Here is a 23,993-nt window from a genome sequence, read left to right on the forward strand (position 1 = left end):
AAGGAGATGCTCAGCTGCTCAGCTGTCATTTTGTGTCATAGATTCGATGCAATATTTGATTCTTGGAAAATACAAACAGTTCTGAAAGCAGGCAGTCGAGTCAGCAGCTCTTGGTCACTTCCTTCCCCCTTGCCCTCTCGAGGAGGGCCACGTTTCCAAGAGAGTGTCCCAGCCCACAGAGGGTTAGAGCCATGCACCAGGGATTTTGCACTGGAGGACCAGAAATGGTTCATTTCTTGCAGGTGAAGAAAAAAAACCCATGGGTTTTTAAGGAGAGATGGATTACTGGGTAATTTTGTTCTTTTTTTCACATTACAGTGCTGCTGGATAGACCTTCAAGAGCAGCATTTTTGACACTGATCTTTGGAGTTGGGGGTGGTGGTGCCAACTCAAGACTGCCTAAAGGACTTGCAGGCAGGTAGCCTGGCACAAAGCAGTGTTTCAATCTCAACATGGCAGGCTTGTCTTAAAAGAAGAAATTTAATTCTTCAGACTTAATTCTGATTTATTTATTTATTTAGTTGGGGTTCTCTTAATAAGGAATGACAGATTTGGCACTCTGGCTCTTTTCCCCACTCTGAGAGGTAGCGCTTATTCTGTCATTTTTGAAGTGTGAAGGGACTTGCCCTCTTCTCTACAACATGTAAAGCAAGCCAGGAAAACAGGATTGCTGCTCCTCATTAGCAGTTTGTCCCTCTTTTGGGGATTTTGTCTTTGTTCACCAGGCAGCAGAGATGCTTCACTAACAAAGGTGTGTCTGTATTTCAAAGCAAAATAGTAAATAGTTCCTTGTACTCAGTAGGGCAACTTGTTCTGAAGGGAATTTAGGGACCTATTGATTAACTGAGAAAAATGTAAGGGAGAAAATAATCTGTATCTGAAAATGTTTCATTTCTTTGTGACTAATGATCACAAAAATTGGTTGTATTCTGTTTCTTGTTTCAGCTCTAAAAGCTGAAACAGAAAAATTCATGGAGAAACTCTCTGTGTATAGAGAAATACATGCAGAAACTCTCACTTATTCCAGATGGGCAGATTTTTCTATTGCTGGATTCCTGCTTTTGATTGACTCCACTTCTCATAGTTCTGTGTGTTCTTGGAACAGTAGAAGTTGATATGACTTTGTATATTGTGTAGATCTATACAGAGAAATCTGTGTGTACTGGGCTTGTCTGCTCTTCCTTTTATTCCTGACCTTTGCAGTCTCTGTAAGCATCTCATGTAGGGAATGGTGTAAAAATCCACTGCAAAAACAGGGAAAGATTGCTTAGAAATTGCACACAGAGAGTTCTGTGATCATTTCAAACCTGAACCAGTTCTTGTTCACCAGAGTAGGACGGGGGTCCTTCTCACAGGCCAACAAGGTCTGTTCATGGGCAGGTGGTGTTGCTGTGGCAGAGGAGCCAAGTGAGATCCTTCACATCCCATACTTGTCAAATAGCAGCAGGATTTGTGTGGGTGTGAGGAATGATCAAGAACTTTCCAATGACCACTAGAAAAGTCTGTTTCTCAAAGAGGAGAAAAAAAAACCCAGCTTGTTACAGGCAAGTTGCATTGAATGTCTAAAGCAGAGCACAAGGAATCATTTTTCATAATTGTTTAATCCAGCAAACAAACTTACACTTAAGCATTTGTATTGTGCCTGCTATTATTTAGATAAGATTTGTGTTTTTTAAGTAACCTCCTAGTAGCCATTCTATTTTTTCCATGCTTCTCCACTGAATACCAACTATGTTTGATATAGAACTGGCAATGCAGATTGTACATTAATATGGACTGTGAGCTGAATGAATATGGACATAATTGATTCCTACCCTGAACTGGAGCTATTAATTACCTGAAACAATAAAGCCATAATAACATTTTCTGTGCGTATATATTTTGGAGGGGAAAAAAAAAATGAAGAGAGTTAAAGAAACGGTTATTGCCTTGACATTTTGGTAATGAGATTTTATGCTGAGCTGGAGTTCAGGAAAAGCACAGCAAGGGAAACTAATAGGAAATAGTAAGGAAAAGGGCAGAGGTTAGAAGGTACTAAGGGCATCTTTGAGATGCCACACAATTACGCTCATCTCCTCCGTTGAGCTTTCCCTGCTCGCCTGTCTGTTCCTAACATCATCTCTGAGGTGGAGGGAGAGCATTGCTGCAGTGATTACCAGCATCTGGCAGTTAGAAGTCATCTCCATAAATAGAAAAGGATGTGTCACTGTGGACTACCTAACAATATTGTTGTTTTTTTGATAAACATTGCATGGGAGTGGATAATAAAAGTGGAAGCTGATCCTCCTCCTTTTTAGTTGGTCAGTGCCACAGATGTCTCATATCTTGCTTTCTTATCAGTTGTTGCTTTGTTTCCTCTTTTCTGTGTCTTCATATTTCATTTTGTTTAGGCTAGCTGAGAGGGCAAGGGCTGTTTTTCCCTGTAGCTGAAGAGTTTTCTTCACAGTCATTAAGATTAAATAGTTGAGATTTATCCTGGGGAAAAGGTCAGCCTCTCTATAGTCCCTAGAAACATAATACTATGGTTTGTAAAACAAAACACTTTTTCAAACTTAGTTTTGCAGGACTGTTGAACATATTTTCTATGAACAGTTTCTGAAAAAATATTCATGTGCTTGTGGCAGCAAATATAGTTATTGTTAATATGTTCAGTAATATTTAGTTGGGCTATCTTAGGTACTTCTCTGTAGCCTGATATTTTTGCTCTAATTATTTTATTTTCTTTTTCCATGAATAATGAACATTACAAATTTTAAAGGGAATGAGTTGTAGAAATGAATTATAAAGAAACATTTTATTCGATTTTATTATTGTTGATTTTCTGTGTATTGGATTCATTAGTGTTGTATGAAAGTAGTGACTGAGAGAGAAGTAAATGAAAAATCCCTATTATCCAAAAAGTTAATGATTTCCTCACCAGCACTATGTACAGTGGCTTAGTCTTGGTTGTTTCTACATCTATAGCTCATTTTGTACTTGAAATATAACATTTCCTCAGTAAGTTCTTCATAGCTGAGTTTTAGATTTGGTTATAAAATTTCATGCTTTGTGTAAATTAAAAGGAAAAACTATCTTAATAATGGGAGTGAAATAAGGCTAGCCACTGTGGTTGATGTGCTAATATGCTGGGGGAAAAAATAGGGGAATTAATTTGTCACTGTGATAAATTGTTAATTTGAAAGCAAGAGAGATTATGCCAGTTCCATAATTAACTGTAAATGTTTCACCCCAAGGACTTTGTTTAGCCCAGGAACTGATTGAACAGGAAAGAAGGAATAACTTCAAGTAAATCAGTTCTTAAAGCATCTTCTGCCCAAGCCTCTCCTCTCTTTGTATCTCCCAAGCCATGTTCCATCAGTAATTAACATCCTCAGAAGAAGAAGGTGTAATCTTAATTTATTTTCCAAGATTTGAACTGGTGTGTTGATACTGTTCCAGGCTCTGATGTGGGACTTGCCACAATCCATGAGTCAGAGAGTTTGCATATTGAATTCCAAGTTCACGTCCAGCTTCAGCCCTTATTGAGAGATGGTTCCCAGGGAATATCACATTTGATCTGGGGTCTTAACTTCAGGCTAATTTTGGTCACTGTGAGAAAGCTGCCTTTTTAAACTATAGCTCTTACAGGTGATCTGATTTACATATATACATGTTTATATACATTTACATAAGTGTTCATGGTTTTCACCATATTTTTATGGGAAGGTGGGGAGGGGTGAAGTTATACCACCATTTGTCTCAGTGCATTGGACCACAGGAATTTGGTACCTTCTACATGAAACTGGATAAACTGAAAAAGCGAAAAACCTAATAAATTGAGACAGGGTCACATGGGGATGAGACCGATCATTTTTTATTTATTTAAAATCTGTTTATTTATTTGTTTGTTTGTTTGTTTGTTTAAAATAAGCTCAGAAGAGTCTCACGTTTCTTTGTCAGGATTTGTTACGTGCTTTACCTGCTTTAATTACAGAGCTGGAGACACTTCAAGAAATTAATTCCTTGTAGCCCCCTCTGTCCTTAGTCATCTGCATCAGTATTCCTCCAGGAAGAAAAGAGGCACTAACACAAGGAAGGTGTGTTTCTTAGAATGGGAAAATGTCACTGTCACCAAAGCAAGGGTAGAAAAGAGGCTTTCACACTGAATCTGTTTTTTATAAGATTACTCAAAAAATATTTTTAAGTATCTCTACATCATTTTTTTAGAGACACTGTTGCTTCATTCCCATGAAGTTGTGCTTCTGCCCTGATAAATCCCTAAAATCATCCTATTATTCTGGAAAATAAGTCAGAGCACTGGCAAATAACAGCAAGTGGCTAAAAAAAGCTTTCCCTGCAGGAAGCTGGGCCAGAGGTCTTGAAGTTGTAGGTAAAGTTTGTTTCTACCTTTAGGATTGAGGAAGCAAATAGAACTTTAGGGGAAGTAATTTCTTGCATGTACATTTGAAAATATTAAGTAAAAAACTAAAATCTTAACTCTTTTTAACAACACATATAAAAACCTAGGTGACAAACACCAGTTAGCATAAATTGGCAAAGGGAATCAGAAGCTCAGCTAGGAGAACATTCGTTTATTGGACTTATTTTCCAGCATAGTACTGTGGCAGTGATTAAATGAACATTACACAGCGGTTTTCCCAATCATTTAAGGACAAAGGCTAAATAAGTTTATATTGGCTTCATTATCTCACGAGCCAACACAGATCCTTCTCTTTTAAGTTTTGGCCACTGTCAAAAATAATGCACATAAACTCCTTTTGCTAGGTTTTTCTGTGCTGTCATGGAAACAACCTTTTTTTGTGTGTGTGTGTGTAAATAAAAGCTTTGTAAAATCTTTATAAAAGGTGTAATTTGGGACCAAATTTACTATGGTCATGTACACTTTTTCTCTTGTATTTATATCATCATTTTAAGCAAAGAGGAAGGCAGAAGTTTGAAAAAGAAGGTGCAGACTTAAAGGATTTGTGTTCCCTTTGTGAGACTGAAATGCAAAATAAGCCAAGAACTGGAAATTCTTCTTCTCTGAGCATTTTTGTTGTCTGAGTATCAGTGCTCTGCAATTCAATATCCACAGAATTTTCCTGTTATTTCCTTCCCTTTAGCAGGATGCCCTTTTTGCTTCATTTTATAGATCACAATTCTAAAAGCAAGTAAATTTTTTGATAACATGATTTCATGTCTCTAGTTAGTGGCCCTTTCTACAGATAATAATAATAATAATGTTATTTCAATAGTGCTTATACAGAACAGCTCTTGGCCTCATTAGTGTGTCCTTTTAATCCAGAGGCAGATTTGTGACTCTGTGGTCATTTTCCTGCTTGTCCTTTTTCTTATGTCTCTCTTCAGGTTTCCTTCATACTTCTACAGCAGAGATGGCAAAATTAGAGCTAATTAATGTGCCTGAGATTATAAAGAAAGCTTTTTTATTAAAGTGAAGAAAATGTGTTACAGTTGCATCAAATTGGTCACTTTATGATCTGATTCAGTGCTTTTGTAGGTGCATTCTAAGAAAAGAACTTGCTCTGATGTAAACAAGCCCCAGACAGTGTTCAGTCACCATTAGTAAGGTTTGAATGCTGCTTAAGTGCTCACATGCACCCAACCAGCTCAGCTGCACAAGCGTTGGACTGAATGTAGGACCAGAAGCCCATTGAGGGGAAGAAAACTGCATTCAAAATTATGTTTACAATTTCCTGTTACGTTGTACTCCATGTAACTGTTGTAGCACATTTCATAATTGTCCCTTTCAACATTACCTGCTCATGGCAAGGAGCCATCCAACCTCCTTCCTCTTACCCATTTGTGATGTTGACATCTTCCTTTGTTTACCACTTCTCCCTAGGACCAGAGGAAGAGCATTAAGAAATGTGATCACAATATTTTTACACGTAGGTACTTCAGCTCCCAGGTCTGATGTGCCTTTTTAGTGTCTTCATCTGCCTGAATATGCATACAGTTGCCAAAAAAACAAGAAGCACACCCATAAAAACAAAGCTGAGACCTCCAAAGGAGGCTTATTTTTTTTTCAACTAGGTGATGCCAAAAATATTTATGCTTTAAATGCCTTTTGAACAAGTGAAACACAGCTGTGGGGAGCCTTGGTGTGTGTCTGAGGGAATGCTACAAATGGAGCATAGTGAAAACTTGCTTCCTTCAAAAACAGGTTTTTGTGCTTAGAACATGAAATATTCCAAGATGACAGCAATTATTTTAATTTCATTTGGTGAGGGACTGTAAGTTTTCTTTCTTTTCCATGTGTCCCTTTTCACACTAAAGCAAAGTTTTCATGACACTTCTAATCCAGGCTACTCTCTGATCAAGCTTGGTTTTGGGGTTGGAAGATAGTTTACCGTGTATTTAATTCCATGTTTTCAGTGGCATTTTTTTCAAAATGAAGGTAAAATTAGAGTAATTTCTTTAAAATATCCAATTATAATCATAAAAACAGTGATAAGTTTTTGCTGGAGAAAGTTCCCCATTGCTCTGTCATGTGCAAGGATGCCGTTGTTAGACGTCATACGAGTGCAGAACAACTGTGATAAAAATGTCTTTTGTTGCCATAAATGCTAGGAAAAAAAGCACCACCTCTCAGATATTGTAGCATATATCCAGGAAGATTCATATTCTGACAGCACTGTGGTACTGCTCTGCTTTTATCTTCTTTTGCCCAGGGGAGAGTGAAATAGATACACATTAAGCAATTTCGATGGCATCTCTTCCATTGTGGAGACAGGATATCGTGTGCAGAGGGTCATGGATCAAAGTTAGAATCTTCTTCAGTAGAATGAATTTTCTGTGATGTTTACCAAGGAAATTTTCACTTTTGCAGGATCCTGTAAAATGCCTGGTTTGGAATTATAACTCACCCAGAGGACATCTATCTACAGAGATAGATTCCTGATCTCTTAGGAAAAGCTGACAGTGTATAGGATAAGATATGGTAGATGAAACAAATAGGAGTAAATTTGGTGCACGCAAATATGTGTAGACAAACTCTGTGTTGTGGGACAAGAGGAAAATAAGCTCATTTTGTTTTGTTTTCAGATAGCTGTGTTTGTAGCCTATGTTGCAAGCATCAGACACTGTGGTTATGAAGGTTTTTAATATGTTTGCAGGATGCTAGTGCAGAAAATGAACGTGAATTTCTCATGATTCCTTAGAGCTCTTGTCTCTCACACTGAGCTTTAATTCAAATCTGTCTCTCACGTAGATTAGCAAAAATCTATTGAAGTCTCTTCCTTTCCCTTCTCTAAATTTCTTGTTGATTACAGATGAGATTTTACTTTGGATTTTTACCTTTTTTACATTTTTAAAATATTTTGCTTGACTCCTCTAGACAAAATTCTTAGTGTGCAGATGAAAAGAGGTGCTACTAAGGCACTGCCTACCTAAGTGGCAAGAAGTGGGATAAAATCATCACAACATCCCTAACTGCTCTTAGGGATGTGACTGCCAGATGGTTTCTTTACTCGGGAAGGAGCCAGCAACCAGCAAGATTGAAAAACAAAAAGGAGAGGAATACTCAGCAAAAAGCACTTAAATATCCACCAAGGGCTCTGCTGGTGCATTTCTGCTCTGCCTCTGCAATGTTTTCCCTCATCCTGCTAGTGCTTTGAGGATGGAGATCAAACAAGGCATTGGCAGATGAGAAAAAGTGGTCACTCCAGGCAGGGATCTGGGGCTGACAAGGACATAAGTGCCCATCCCCAGAGGAGAAGTGCCACATATGAAGCACAGAGGGAGGGCAGCCTGGCCCTAAAAGCAGCTGTGGAAATGCAGTCAGGTGCAGGTATTTAGCAGTGTCTGAGCAGTTGTGTTTGGTTGCACAGCACTGTGCAGCAATTAGGTTCCCTTCTTGCTCACAGGTGTGAGGTTCCTGGCTGGGCTATGTGGGAAAAGCTTTACTCATTCCTGTCCCTGGCTTAGCTTTGGAAATGGCTCAGGAAGTCAACTGACATTTGACACAGCTCCACTGTGCTGTGCCAGCCTGTCTGTCTCAGGTAAACTGGGATTTAATGGGACTTGAGATGGGCCATAATGTTCACACATTCAGGATTTTACTTAGGTCTTCATTACAGATGTGTATCTCTCCTACTTGCTGCAAAATAGAGCCAAAAATTACCTATATTGCTATATCCCTTTTTCCATTTGCTTTTCTACCTTTTTATTTATTTTTATTCTGTCTGGATAAGCTTTGTGTACATGGGGACCCACAGAGGACTTGTGATGTACTTGCTTCCAGCTGAAAATACAGCCTTAGAGCCAACTTGTTTTTCCTATCAATCAGTCTGGAGAGAATGGTGCTCTATCTTGTTGATCATCCTTGTGTAAAGCTCATGGATCACTTCAAGGATTGTCTGGATATTGCTTCTGTCAGTTTCCTTCTATCACCTCAAAAAACAAAGACCATGTGCCCATAATATTAATAGTAGGACTAGGAGAGATATGTCACTGTTCTGGGTCAGGTTAGTCAAAAAGGTGATTGAAAGAATGCTACAAAAATGCAGTGGCTAAAGGTAAAAAGCTGTTTGACAGTACCTGTGGGAAAAAGGAATGTGTTGCTAGAAAATTTATTACACTCTGTAATGTGTCTTTCATAATTTACATCGAGATACCTGTGCCAGTAATCTCTTATATATATGACTTATTTTCTTCACATAAGTAATTTCATCAGCTGAGTAATCACATAGACTTTAGAGGAATTGTTACCCTGAGTCAAGTTACAACTTGTTTATCTGTCTAAACTAAAAAACAAAACAAGGCAATTACAATTATGGGTTTGGCTTGTTTTCCATTAAAAAAAAAAAGTTGTAATATGGGCTTACATAGAATGGTCTTCAATACTTTTTTATAAAAGTTCAAAAGGCCTTTATTTTTCTGTATAACTCATTTTGCTAACACTATAGTTTCTTTCACAACCTAAAATGCAGAACTAATTGTATTTTTAACAAAGTGCATTCCTGTTTTCCTTTTCTGGAATGTGCAAATCCTCTTAAAGTTCTTCCAGTCTTTTTACTTTTCTCCATCAAATCTTTCCAATTTATTTTTAAAAGATGATAGCAAGGATCTAATATAAGCCTCTTAGTTTAGAAAGTCAAAAGAAAGGGGCAACTGTTCCACAATGAAAATTTGAGAAACAATTCTTAGCAACTTAATCCCTATAAATTATTAAACTGTACAGGATGGCTCAAATTACAATGTGCATGTTAAATGCTTCTGCTTTTCTGGGTTTTTATGATTGCAACATTTGCCTCTCCTGAATTCCTCTGTGTTTTCTTTCTGATACAAATGAGAAGTGTTTTCAAATAACATACTTCATGGCTAGAGAGTTTTATCTTTTTCTCTAATAGAACAGATATTGGCTTCTTGTGCTATTTTTTCACTGAAAAGTTGTTTTCAATCTGTTAGGACCTGTCCCATTTTAGAGATGATCCAGTGTCCCAACTGCAGTTGTGTTTCAGGTATGCTTGAGTCTGTAATTTTGGTATGTTTGTACCTGTTTGTATGTCTGCAGGATAGGCATTGCTTGGACTCTTTGGATCCAGATGCAATTAAGCATCAAACAATGATGAAAAACATATAGATTTTCTCTCTGTATAGATCTGGAATATGTTTTAGCCTGTATCAGTTTCTGCTGAGTTGTTACATTTCTGTTAGCTTAACCATTAGCTGCTGGAGAATTGTGGTAATACAGAGAGTACTTTGTATTCACCTTGGGCATCAGTCTTTAATAACCTTCAGTGACATATATGAAGGATTTCAGATGGAAGTCTGCAAGCAGGTATCTGGCCAGAAGGGTTTTTTTTGAAAGATGAATCTGAACTGTGTTGCATGGTTGATGTTAGGACACACATGGCTTATAAAAATCTTTAAATTATGGTCTGGGTGCATGTAGTTGACTGGCTCAACTACTCTCAGAAGCAATAGCTGAATTTCCCAAAATTTAGAAGTATTTATTAGGAAAAATTAGAGCCATTATGAGAAAAAGAAAAGGCTGCTGTTTTGATCCACGCCCTTTTAAGGCTCAGTGAGTCCCTGTGCAGACCTGTGCCTGCAATGCCTTTGGACCTTTAGTAAGAGTGTTCTATTTTGTTCATCTCTTGTGAGGCACAGAAGCAGAAATGGCCACTGGGCTTTGTAATGTGGTGACCAGAATGTTTTCAATATGTTTAGAACTGATTTTGTCTTTTGCACACGTGTTTTGGGGAGCATGTTTTTCATAGGGAGCTTCAAGCCTGCAGCCAGTTAGAACTCCATTAAACTGCTCCTGATTCTTGAACTCCTATTACAAGAAAAAAATGCTTTCAGCCTGTGTGCTTGGAGAGGAGCTGAATGCTAAGTTTATGTGCAAGTCAGAAATGGGGGCTATCTCACTTGAACTTCTGCCACTGTTGTTCTCTACAGATATGTGAAGTGACAGGAGTGGCACCACCACAAAGCTGAAGAGCAAAAAGACCTGATGGCTTTAGCGATATTTTGTCACTTGAACGGTGACCTTTGTTAATAATGCCTGTGATAAGAAAATGAAGTACTTTCTGTTTCAGTAATGCCAGTCTGATGCTTGGCAAAAATTGCTTTTAAGGCAGACAGCAAAGAAGAAAAAAGAGCAGCGCTGTTATATTCTGTAGTGTATGAAGTTAAACATTTTCCCTGATGGCAGTCAGACTAAATCTTGAGTTTACTAACTGATGCAAAAGGAGTTGAAACCACATTTCCGTATCACTAATAAAATAAACAACACACTGCCAGCAGAATCGGGGCTGGATTTTCAAGGCAGTCAACTTATATTTAAAATCCTGAATGGAATGGGCGAGTTTTCAAAGGCACTCAGCATCCTGCAGCCCCTCTTGAAGAAAATCTGAGTAACTTACAGAGACCAAGCAATTCAGAGGGTCTGGCCCTAAAATATTCCTTTCCTATTCTTTGGGGGGAAAAAAAAAAAAATGAGGTAAAGGTGAACTAAGCCTTCTGTTTTCAGTTTGGAGATGTAAATAAATAAATAAATAAATTCAATCTATCATAAATAAATTCAATCTATTTTTTTAATAGTTGCTAAACTGTAAAAACAATGGCACTCGCACTTAATGTCAGAAAACAATCAATGAGAATGGGCCAAATTGAGTAGATTAACTTAAATCCATATTTTATTAATTTGGATTGCTGATACCTTGTTTGGACAGTCAGCTTTTTTTATGGAAAATGGCTGGACTGAAGAAAACTGTTGTTATGGCTTTCATTTTTCTGTTTGCTTGCTTTTAAGCAATAGCAGTCTCAAAGTATTTGTTCACACTACCAATTAGCCCTCTGAATCAGGCAACCTGTTCTGCTACTGCTGTTCTCTACTTCAAAACTTCTTCCTCAAAGCCCATATTCCTCAGCCTCTTTCTGACAGTGATTTCCGTCCTAACTGGATTTTTTTTAATTTATACTGGTGCAACTGTAACTGTACAACGTATAGAAGTACTCAGGTATGAAATCAAGTATGGATGAGAAGGGAAAGGTTATTTAAAATAGAACCCTTATATAATTCCTTTACAAGTTTTATTTAATCAATTTTCCTTTTGCTGAGTGCAGTCAACCCATAGTAATGCACACTGGGAAGGAATCTTGTGCCTCACGTGTGTTTTTCTTCATTCTTAGCTGTTCACTGCCTTACTAAAGTAGTAACTTTGGTTAATCATTATTCTTAATAGGTGTAGATTTAAAGAGGAAGTAAATATGAATTTGCAAATTTTTATATGAGTTAACAAAGGAGCATACACTGAAATTATGACAGATACCATTTTATCATCTGTATTCTTTTTGTAGCCTCCAAAGCTCTCTTTACTAGCAGACATGATACTAAGGCAGACTTAAGAAAGATCCATTGTCAAACTGGCATTCCTTTTTCCTCTACAAATTAAAGCAGCGAATTAATGACTGTTTGTCTGAACTTCTCATGTCACATTAACAGTTTGAAAGCTTTCTTCCTATTAATAAGGCTTGGAATAAATCAGATGCTGCCTATCAAGTCTGCAAGAGGTTAAAATTGAGAACTGAGCTTTTTATTCTGCTTAGAAAAATAATTTATATGTGCAGATGGAGTAACTAAATCTGTGACAAAGCTTCATTAATCCCTGACTTTCCCTGTTGTGGAAAGATTCTGGCCTTGGAGAAGGCAGGTGCAAAGGCATCCAAATCAGGAAGGCAATTATTTTCTGTCTTCTGGAGGACTTGTCAACAGTCTTCAATCTTGAGTGAGTTCACTAAAAGGGTAGCTCCTGAATGCCTGCATGTAGGAGATGCTGAGGTGTTTAAAACAAGCGCCACAGCTGGGAGAAGTCTCTGACTCCAGCTCTTAATCCATAATGACAAGGAAATTTTGATACCATGGTGTTGATTCTTGTGTTTGGTTCTTCAGCTTCAAAGGTGATGACAATCACTTTGATTCAAAGCCCCTGTCCAAGCCAAATACTCAAGTTTTCTGCTTCAATTTCCAAATAGAATTCAGCTTAAAAAAAAAAAAAAAAAAAAAAAAAAAAGAGATCTTCAAGGGTCAATTGCTATAAACAAAATATAGTTAATAAAAAGAAAGTCATGTAGAGGCAGCTGCTCAACAGTAATGAATCTGAATTTCTGTATTTCCATGATAATTTGAGACACTTTTTTTTACTTTGAAATAAATAGTTTCTGGGTGGAATGTACATTGTTAATTAAGGATACCATTATTCTGCTTTCTTGCAACCGTCTTGCAGAGCAGGTAGGAGAATGTGCTCATAGGTCTGAGTTAAAGCCAAGTGGTTTCAGAACTTGTGAAAAAATATGTGGTGGTTTGTTTTGGTTTTGGGTTCTTTTTTTTTTTCCCCCAGAGTAGATATTATAAACACTTTTCAGAAGGATAATAGGAATATAAATCAAAGCATAAATTTGGAAGTAAGAAAACCAACTAAGAATAAAGTAGTCCTTAAAATGAAAGATACGTAAATTGCTTATAGTTATTTTATTTAAAACCTACAGTCTACAGGCTGGCCTTAGAAAGATGCATGGGTTTAGACATCTATAAAATATACATTATTAGCTTTTCTCAATGATTAAGGAAATGAATCATTTTAAAATGGCCATTTCTACTAGACAGAATGTGCTTTTATTTTGTGTTCTCAGTACAAGCCTGTGGTCAAACTCAGTGAAGTATTAATGCTCTCTTTATTTACTTTTATTGAATATTTAACTGTTCTCTTTAGCATAGGGCTGATTTCTATCCTTTAACAGCCTCCATCTCTTAAAATCTTAGGACAAAAGATACAAAGTGTTCCCTGAAGCTTGACTCATTTCAGATGTAGTTATAAGGGCAAGCCAAGTCAATATAAAACTAAATATTCAGTGGAGTAACTCAGTGCTTTTAGTTTAAAAGTGTCGTCTTTTGAAATAAATCTGAAAAAGTGGAAACCTGATCAAGTTCTTGAGCTATTTATTTTTAAAAGAAATGCATTTACCTGAGACAAGCAAATGAAGCCGTGTCAGCTGTATCACCCATCCTTAGGAGGAGACTCGAAGACAATTTCCACCTCCAAAGGCTGTAGGAGCTTGCTTTCTAATCATTGGTAAATGTCTGGTTTCACCCAGTAGTTGATGGTTTTTTTGGTGTTTGTTGGCTTGCTTTTTCTTAGAAGGAATGTCAGGGAAAGGAATCCCAGAAAGAGGTGATTGTCTAGAAGAACAAAAATAAGTAGAGCCATGTGTGGTTTGTTTTGTTTTTTTCATCTCTCAAGAGCAGAAATGGGTAGAGATTAAAATTAGATTACAAAAATATTGCCTTTGGTGAAGAAAGATTTTTATGAGCTTTAGTTTCTGGTGCATAAGAATGAGCTTTATAAATCAACAACTAATCTCCCTTCTGAAAAGCTCAAAGGCTAAGAGTGGGAGCACAGAAAGAACGTGCTGTGGCACCAGAAGGAAGAAATGGAGCAAACAGCCAGATAAAATGGTGGTGATTTGATGAACTAGGAGCTAGAATGAAGAAAAGTAAAAATAAGCACAAACCTACCTGAGGATCCCCATGAACTAGTCCTGTGGGTTTTTAACCTAGTACAATATACTAAATAGTACAACTCCACACTTTGACCTTTCTGAACTTCAGGTCAGTTAAGGCAGTTTTTAGTTTATCACCTTTCTTTGTTATTTAATAGTCTTTAACTTCCATATTTTGCCCATGGGGAGACATCTGTGCTGTCAGAGACTGCTCTGAATGCTCACACTAGTGCAAAGCTAACATCTTTTGTTAAACCTCATGTTAAAAAATGGCCTCTGACTTCTTCTGTTTGATTGGTTTTTGTTTGGTTATTATTTTCTCAGAGAGGGAGCAGGGTTGAATTGGAGTGACTGCCTGTCTCACATGTGTGCATTGGAAGTCTGTTTTTTATCATATCTTAGTGATCCACAAATTGCTATGCCCCTGGGGGAGAAAATTAGGTTAAGACATGTTCACCTGTAAAACAGCAGTGGGGACTGCAAGGGGCTGGTCCATGAAAAGACATGGACAGCAAATCCATAGATATTGGATGTAAGCATTTGCCAGTCTTCCATTTGGAAAAATGCAGTCCAGTTTGCAAAACCTTATATTGGTTTGGAAATATTGTAGGCAGACAGTGTTTGGGAAAGGTTGACAGGAGGTTGGTATCCCAGCTCCATCCTTGGGAAACTTTCTAAATCACCTTCTAAATTATTCCAATATCAACCATTCCCAGAGCTATAGGCTGTGTAATGCCATCTTGTTGGCTTTTGTGGAAAAAAAAAAAATCAAATGGAAAGTGTGGTTTGCTCTGTGGTGGTCCAGCAGAAAGATTCACTGCAGCCTCCTGGTGGAGCAGAAAGTCAATAGGAAGGCAAGCTCTGGTTTGAGACAGTTCCCTTCAACATTTTGAGGAAGGAGCCTTGGCCTCTGGTGCCTTGTCACAGAGCGCAGGTGAAGCAGGAGCCAGGGAGCTCTCCTCTGTGTTTCATACAGGAGATAGCTGAGATGGCCTGGTCCTGTAAGGATCTTTGCTCACATGCAGCATTACTGCTTGCTTGGGTCTTTGCAAGCTTGTCTGACTAGTTGCATATGAGTGGGGCTAAATTTTGGAAATCCAGAATGGTTTTCCTGTATTTCCTTTGTGAAGGAAATGAATGATTTTCCTTTATGATCTCTATCTTGCAGTTTTTGTCCACACTTGTGAGCACATATCCATAAGAAAGAAGTGATGTAGATAATTTTTGATGTAATTTTCCATTAAATGAAAGGAATGGTTTTCCTTTATGATCTCTATCTTGCAGGTTTTGCCCACACTTGTGGGCCAATATCTGTAAGAAAGAAGTGATGTAGATAATTTTTTGATGTAATTTTTCGTTATATGACTTGGGTTTTTTTGACAAAAAAACCTTTTTTCTTTTTTGCTTACTACTGCACATGGAAAAAGCTTGCATGCTGGCACTACAGCTGCTTTACTTGCTTTAGATTGTCTTGCATTTAGGCCATTTAAAGGTTTGAGTGTGAACAATAGAAATAGTTATGACAAATTGTCAAGCTCTTCCAAAGATTCAGAAGTTCTGGAGTTGCTGCCAATGACAGATGATTTGTCCTTGCTCATCACTTGTCATCTTGGCAGCATTTTTGTGCTCTCTGCTAAATCTCCCTCGGTGTGTAGTTGAATTCTTTAGAAAAAGAAAATTAGTTTCTGTTTCATCTATGTTCGTGCTCATCAGTTCGACAGAGCCCGTGTTTCACTAAGTGGAACACCTTCCTCATGAAGCATGAGTTTGATTTATTTTAATGGGGTGTTGGGAGAACTGCTGGAGCTTGACATGAACATATTTCTAAAGTTACAAAGATGTTCAGAGTGATCTTTTGTATCTCTTGCTGTGGATTTCTGTGACTGTGCATGAATAGCACTGCATACTTGACAGGCTGTATCCTTTGCTGCAACTAATAAATCCTTTGCAAGGATTTATACAACTAATGGTAATATTTTCATATACTCAAGTGTGAACTCTCTGTGTCTGAGAAGGGGCAGAGTGAGTAGAGAGTTATTTTCTTTTTCAGCTTTTCCACAATTTCATAAGGTCTATTTCAGAGCTGCATGCTAACTTGCTACTTTGAATCTTAGTAATGGAGAATTATGTGATATGGCATTATAAATAATTGAATAACAGCAGTCTACAGTTGAAAAAAATGCTGAATTCAGAAAAGTAGTTTCCTGAAGGAGTTGGCTGTCCTCTGCTTGTCCTGACACTGATTTAGTTGTCTGACACAGGAGGGGGTCAGTGGCCACAGGCATTAAACTTAAACATGTTCCCTCAGTTCACCCTGGAGTTCTGCTTACAAGTGGAGTTACTCAATGGAATAGCAGAGGTGGTGTCACCGACATGTTTTATGAAAAATCCTCTCCTTAGGATTTTTCCCCTCCTGAGAAGCTGAGAGGCCTCAGGAACAAACTGTGAACAATTCTTATCTGCTGCTGTGGAATGCAACAGGGGGAATCTGTGATTGGCCTCGTCAGGCTGTTTCCAATTAATGGCCAATCACAGTTCACCTGTCCGGCCGGTCTCGGTCTGAGAAGACCTTTGTTTTCACATTCCTTGTCTATTCTTAGCTTAGCATGGTAGTGAAATCCTTTCCTCTATTCTTTTAGTATAGTTTTTATATATTATCTATCATATAATAATAAATCAAGCCTTCTGAAACATGGAGTCAACTTTCTTGTCTCTTCCCTCATCCTGGGACCCCAGAGAACGAGGTAACAAGGTGGCACCTCCAAAGCACAAAATGCTTTTTTGGGGTGGGGGATTCTTTCAAATATTTTCCTTTTTAGTAAATAAATACAGTCTGAGCTGCAGAACAGTCAATAGAGAATTAATAAATTCTGCTTCCTTTAGCTGCTGGTAGACCCATTCATCACAGTTAAGAAATCAACTTATATTTAGAAGCTCAAAGGCAGCTTTTGGGTTAGAGTAAAGTGTCTAACTCCAAAGGTGGCTTGAATGCCTAAAGGAGCAGTAAGAACAGGTTAGGGATATATGCCATTTTCTCCTAATGCTCTCCTGGCTAGCAGCTCTGCTTAGGTTCAGAGAGATTTTTGTATTAACCCATAGCTTTGTATGTTGATTAACCCACAGCTTGTATGATTTCCTCTAGAGGATGTGTGAAATGAGAATTTGTCAAATGGGTACATGGTTTTCTTTGCTTTAGAAAGTGTCAACTTTCCTCCATTTAATATCTGTGTAGAACTTTGGTGTTCACCCCTCATTATGAATGCACACTCCAGTTTTTCTGTTTTAGCTTAAGAGGTGAGCTGCATAAACAATAGGTTCACCTGCCTTCTGTCTTGTATGGAAATTCCCAATCTGTCCCTTACCTTTCGGGAGGGAAAGCACTGGTTCCTGTCACAGAGCCAGCAGAACCAGTGATGAATCTAAAACTTGCATTGTATTCAAATGCTTGAGGTCCTGAAGCCCCAGCCTCCTACGCTCCCCAATCAAGTTGGTTTATTGCTTCTAAAATACAGGATTTCAAATTTCTTTTTCATTACTGCCCTTATGCACTTGCAAGCATTATTCTCTACATTCATTTTTCCCTGGCACAGAGCACAAGTTCATGCTAGCTCACTTGATATGCATGCAGATTTGAATTTCAACCAGAAAAAATCATCACTCAGATAAAAAGATACTTGTTTTACAATTCTGAGCATATTAGACATAGAAACCTGCTGCAAAACTGTCTTTAATAATTCTGCTGTTTGTGCTTTTTAGGTAATGGTCAATTTTAAGCAGACCTAACCATGCTGTTTTTGGGGTTTTTTCACTTCACTCTTATTTGTTATCATCCCTTCTAAGTGAAAATGCAATGGCTTTTTAAAGTAAAGAGAATGGCAAATGCAGGAGATAGACAAGGGCATTCTGGAATATTGTGTCGTGGCTGTAAAGGCCTGCTGTGTGCAAGTAATGACTGCTCTACTGATGAATAATTGCATCTAGGTTGTGTTACTGCTGACTTTAGACAGTTTGGGGGTTTTTAAAACTGATTTATTGTAGTCTTCTACTTGCAGACTGGTGCTTAATAGCTGCTGATGGAGGTAATCTTCTGATGGTAAGGTTATGCATATGATTACTCTTAGAATTTGAAGAAAACTTTAGGATTGAGAAGCTTTTTCCCTCAAGCATCAAAACTGAAGGTGCACATAGCATTTCATTTATTTATTTTTTGTAAAGCAGTGGATGTGCCAGTGCATTTATCTACACTGAAAAACATAAGGAGCACAATAATTGCAAAATCTGGGAAGGTTATTGATGATGATGATAATATTACAGTGTCCTGCAATTCCTACAGACAGAATGTGCCCTGCCAACCTTAAGATCAATTAATTGGGCAATAAAGGCCATGCTGGCAGAAGAGAAGTTAAGAAGGGAGAGACTGAGATGCAGCGTTCTGCTGCTGCTGAAATGAGCAGCTCTTTTGTGATGGATAAGGCTAAATGACCCAGGAGTGAAAATAAGGCCTTGAAATCTCTGCCTAATGCTGAGTCCCAGTTCAGATGTAAATCTATCTTAAAAATCAAGCAACTTTCTCAGGGCATTATCAGTCATCTTCTAAAGTGACTGTCAATACCAGGACAAGCTTTGGGTAGATGGGCTAAGGAAAATGCCAAAAGCAGCTTCTAGCAGAATGAAAGGTAAAGTGTATTTTTAAATCAGTGGCTATTTGCAGCCTATCTAAACTTAGAATATGTTAGTTTGAGTGTCTCTGAGTGCACTACAAGTTCCAGTTTGACATATGATTTTTGAAGATGTTTTTAGTATTCAGTAGATTCATGAACACATAAACTTTAATGGATAAAACATGATCTTGCTGCTGAGGAGTTTCAACTGTGACGAAAAAATGGGTTAATTTCTTCTTGTTATTTGAAAATTGTGAATAAATCTGTCACAGGTACCCTGAGATGTTTGAAATAATGTGAGTGACTTGTGATACCAGTCAGCCTCTACCAGTGACTAGCTTAAGTGGTCTGTGAGCTTTACATAATAAAACCAGTGACACTTAGGACAATATTCAGTTGAAAAGGTGTTCTCTGAATGAAATCTGAGAATCTGGGCAAAGTAGGTACTCCAAAGCAAATACTTATTAAGAAACTAAATGAACTGAAACAAAAATGAGAGATACAATACATGAAAATCTGATCAGCTGAAGCTTCAGGCACAAAGAAGTTATCTCTCCCACTTGTAACACGTTAATAATAAGCGAACAGAAAATGTGAATTTTCATTTTGTAGATTCCCTAAATCTGAATTTTTGGTTGACTGCTATTTGGAAGCAGAAAAAAAGCATAGGAGCCCTTTGTGAAACAGGGTTATTGTCATTTTCCTACCACCACTGGGAGACTTGACTCGAGGGTGTCACTGGCAGATTGCCTAGGAGCCACAGGAACCTTAGGAGACCTCTTCTTGAGCAGAGCAGTTACAGCAGGGCAGACACTCCCGGAAGGACATCCCAGAGCCAAAAGTTAGGAAGCACAAGGTTGCTAGGTACCTGACAAGAAATCAGAAAACATGCTGACTGTGCTGCCTTTTTTCTTTTTTTCTTTTTTCTTTTTTTTTTTTATTTAATTCTGCTTGCTTTCAGCAGAACTGTATGTCGATTGACTAGCAGAATTGTTCCTGCTTTAGTAAGGCTTTGGTTTGTTCTGTTTTGTGGAAAAATTAAATGACAGCTTATGTTGTAAATGGGATAAACTTTCTATGCTTTGGAAGTTTATATAAGGAGCAAATTCTCCATTGAGAATTTTGTCACTACTCTGTCCTCTTTTGACCTTTTTTGGTTCCTGGGTGTGTTTGCATTCCGACTGGTTTGTTATGAGCAATCTGATCAGAGCAGCCATGTTTCAGTTCAAGCATCCTGGCTCAGTCTGTTGTGCTGCCTCCTCCACAGTGACTCAGTTTCTATCCTATTCTTTTATACCTGCGGTGGGAACGCCCACGGAGGAGAATGCAGCAACATGTCAAAGCAACACACCAAAATATCGTGTTGGTTTTAACTATTGAGCATATAAATTAAGGACCCTGATTCTTGCTAATGCCATTGAAGTTTTCCAGAGAATTGGAGTTTTCCATTAGCAGCTATGGCTGCTAATGCCCCTCATTTCTTATCAGTGCTGTGAGAGTTTCAAATAAGGAATCAGTCATACACTGCTGCTCCTGCTTTCCCCTCACCCAAGCCTCTCCAGATCAGAATTTCCAATCTTGCCTCAGCATTCTGCTAAACAAGCAGTGACCCCAGTTCTAATAGCCTTTGAATTAATAATGAGGGTTATCACTGTGAGTTTTTTTGATGCTCTTAAGATTTGTGGCCAGTTAAATTGTTCTGCTTTGGACGTGGCACAGTATAAATTGCCACCATCCTTGGCAAGTGCTTTTTCTGCTGGTTGTCATTAAAAACCAATGGTCCAAGTAATAAGAGGCCAGCACTAGGCATCTAATTGAACACTTAAACACTGTCAACCCCAAGATTTGTTTCTGTTTTTCTTTGAAGTTTCTTTTCTTTGTATTTTTTTAAGGATATATTCAATACAGTTTTAAGTATCCAGTAGTTTTGAGTTGTGGATCAAGATGAGCATGGTAACTATACAAATAAAATGAATTTAATCAGTGTTTAAAACTATTTGCATGTTAATCCTAATTCAATTTCATGTAGAAAAATATTTTAAGGTGTCCAGCTTTTTCTGGAGTTTGTTTCTGGCCTCCCTTTTGTCAATGATTCCTTTCCTACCTAATGAAAGAAGAAGAAGTGTATTTGTATCCTCTTCATTTGCACTGGGAAGTGGATTCAAAAGTGACTTGCCACAAAAGTGTAATGGATTCAAGGAGGGACAGAACTGAGTGTAGATGAGTTGGAAAGCACATGTTCAGTCCAGCATGAAGGCAGGTCATGGACAAAATTTCAGCAAAGGAAAGGAGAAGATGTATGAGAGGAGGATGAGAGTCCTTCTGTGCATGGAACCTGAGACAGGCTGTAATTCATCATCCCTCTTTCTCAGGAGAACCCTCTCCTTCCTGCTCTTCGCACTTCTATGGACTCTAGCATTTGAGATGTGGGGGTTTTTAGTTTGGGTTTGTTTTGGTTTTCCTTAATTCAGAGGCTTTCAGAGTAGGTATACACTGGAAAGGCCTTAGAAGAAGGAAATACAGAAATCTTACAAAAGTCACTTGACATTAATTTTCTGCCTTCCTCTCTGTTGCTTCCTCTCAACACACAGTGCTAAAGCAAAAATGTTTTCATTTTTCTCCTCAGTCAACTGAAACGTATTCTTTCCTGTGATGCTGGCAATGAAATGTATTTCCAAGTTTAATTGAAATGCTTCTGCAGCATGGTGCTAAAGGTTCTCTATCCTCAGTTCAATAGCAGAAGTTCTAGAGAGTGTGTGCTTTGGGTTTTGTCATTTGCAGAGAGCATCTATTTAATTTTTTTTTTTTTTTCTGGCTTTCACAAGCAAGCTGACTGATAGCTGGTTTGTTCTCTGTTTCAGGTCGTGGAGACTAATTTGGTTGCTTTTGACTGTCACTGGATCATTATAAATGAGGTAACTGTCAAGTGAACATTATTGTGAACCATGAATCCTGTTTTCAGCCTTACTGACAATATTCATGCTGATTCTCACTTTGCCAACAGGAAGCAGTAGCTATGACAAAGTTCAAGCATGCTGAGGGAGGAGATGTTGCTTAATAAAAGTAGAATGACAGGTTCTTGGATTTTTCTGGTTTTATCTTGCCTGTTTTAAATGGAAGTCCCTCTATGAATAAAGGGAAAATAAACTGAAAAAACCCCTCTTTATTTCTAAATATCTCAAGAGTTCACAATTGAGCTGACTGTTTTCACAGGATTTTTATGGCCTTTTTTTTAATATGTAATCTTTTGTGGTGGAATCCTTGCACTTTGTTTATATTTTTATGATTTTTTTCTTAATAACGAAAGTAATAATAAAAATAAAATCCCATATTTCCCTTTCCTTTATGAACTCTCCAAATGTTCTGGCATGGTTGATATCCAGACCTGTTGATATTAGTGGGAGGCTCTTTGGTAGACTTCTGGATTAGGTCATATATAAATGTTCATAAAGGGAAAACAGTAAGTTAAATTGATATTCTGCTTTTACAGTGTGAAATAAGTTCTCCCATGAAAGCTTGTCAGCTGAAATATGACAAGTCAATGAGTGAAGCAGTTTTGTGTACAAAGTATTGAACACTGCAGTTCAGGTTTCTGAAAAATAATTGACCTGACAGCATTCAGGTTTTTGAAAAATAATTTAGGTTGAAAAAAGCTGGATTTCCTGAGCAGATGACTGCCTCCTAACATGTTATTCATGCAACTCCTGTATATTCTCAGGATAAAAGACTCCATGGAAATTCCATGTCATACTACCCGGATTTACTGTCCACTTCTGTTTTCATACTTAATTATTGGATTTTCATTAGTGTGATGTGCTAAAGTGGTGGATTTTTAGCCTGGGTTTGTTTTGCAGAAAAATGTCTCTGGAAATGCTGTGCAAAAAAAAAAGGTCCAGCATAACCATTAGTCTGGGCCCTGCCTTACTCCTGACCAGTGCTGTGTGTATTTTCCAGCACTGAATGGGGCTTTGCTGGGAGAGGACTCAGCTCTAATCTGCAGGTGGTCATGTGAACAGCATATATATTTTCTTTTTCATGTCTGATTAAACTAAAATTCACTTCAGAGTTAAAACTGAGTGTTTTAAGAGCATCAACTGAATCTAAAGCCATCCTCTGTAATGAGTAGAAGGGACAGCAGTTTCTTAGACAAAGCTCAGATTTTGGCTTGCTGTTCAAGTTAAAGACACTGCCATTGATTCTTTTGTTTTGAATGTTACATGCTTTCTAAAAGATCTAAAGAAGGTGCTTGCTTTTAGCTGTTTCAGCTCCTTCACCCTCAAAAAAAACCAAAACAAGACTGAGGATCCATTCCTAGCATATATGCATTCTCTTTGCTCTTTATTCACAAATTAGTGTCTCCACGGGAAAAAAGAAAAAGTGCTTTTTAAGCATTGCTATTTGCACATTGCAGCTGATGAAATGGCAGAATAATCAAAGTGGTTACCACTCAGCTTCCTTCTCTACTCCAAAACTCTTTCTTTGGGCTGCAGTCCCAGCAGCAGGAAAAGCTGAATGAACTGCAGAGAGAAATGTACATCATCCCTTCTTAGTCTTGTGTATGAAAAGGATGAAAGCTGTGATTAAGATCATTCCAACAAACTGCTCTAAACCATCGTCATTAGAGTCTCTGCATCTCATTCAGTAATTCCTCTTTTCTCTTTCAGAGAAAGTGAATGTGTTTAGTGCTATCTCAGCTTAATCTGCTTCTGAACCTAAATCCATATTAGGTACTTAGGTAGCTTTCTAGCTCTGTTTGTTTAAAAATGCAAATAATTTCAATATTACGTGGATGCAGAATTCATATTAGCAATAAATAAGATCAGTAGATCATACTAGCAAGGGTTCTGCTTGCACAATTTTTCCCCATCACTATGTTCAAATTAGAGGGGAAATCTACATGTTTCCTGAGTGTTTGATGCTGGGTAATTGCTTACTGCAATGTTTTGCCAGTTCAGTAACGAGATTGCAGTGCCTCTATTTGGCAGTGCAGGATTTGGAAATGCAGAGATTTGTGGGCTCCTTTCTGTGTGGTACACAAACCAGCTATCTTTATGTCCCAGTCCATCCGAGGTGGTCATCCATCACGTGTTGATGGCCACAGTACCTCCCTGTGACTGACTGGGAGATGATCTCAGAGCTCTGCCCATTTCCTTGCTTCTGTGGATCTTTGGTCACAGCTTAGACATCTGTGCTTGAGTGCCTGTGTTGGCTAAATGACACTGTCAAATAAGTAACTGTAACACTGCTTCTCTGGCCTCCTCATTTGAAGTTCTAAAATGATCTATGACAGTGAAAATGTGTTGTTCTGCAAATTATGCACCAGAT

The 23,993-nt window shown here is 37.9% G+C and overlaps 1 protein-coding gene across 1 annotated transcript in view; it reads left to right on the forward strand.

Moving 5' to 3' along the window:
• GRID2 (glutamate ionotropic receptor delta type subunit 2) overlaps positions 1–23,993 on the forward strand; it is a 282,427-nt gene that overhangs the window by 45,655 nt on the left and 212,779 nt on the right. The window contains exon 3 of the mRNA XM_018907012.3: positions 21,530–21,583. Within this exon, the coding sequence (XP_018762557.1) occupies positions 21,530–21,583 (54 nt within the window). The remainder of the gene's footprint in view (positions 1–21,529; positions 21,584–23,993) is intronic.

The sequence above is a fragment of the Serinus canaria genome, chromosome 4 (genome assembly GCF_022539315.1).
Source record: "Serinus canaria isolate serCan28SL12 chromosome 4, serCan2020, whole genome shotgun sequence".
Classification (NCBI taxonomy): domain Eukaryota; kingdom Metazoa; phylum Chordata; class Aves; order Passeriformes; family Fringillidae; genus Serinus; species Serinus canaria.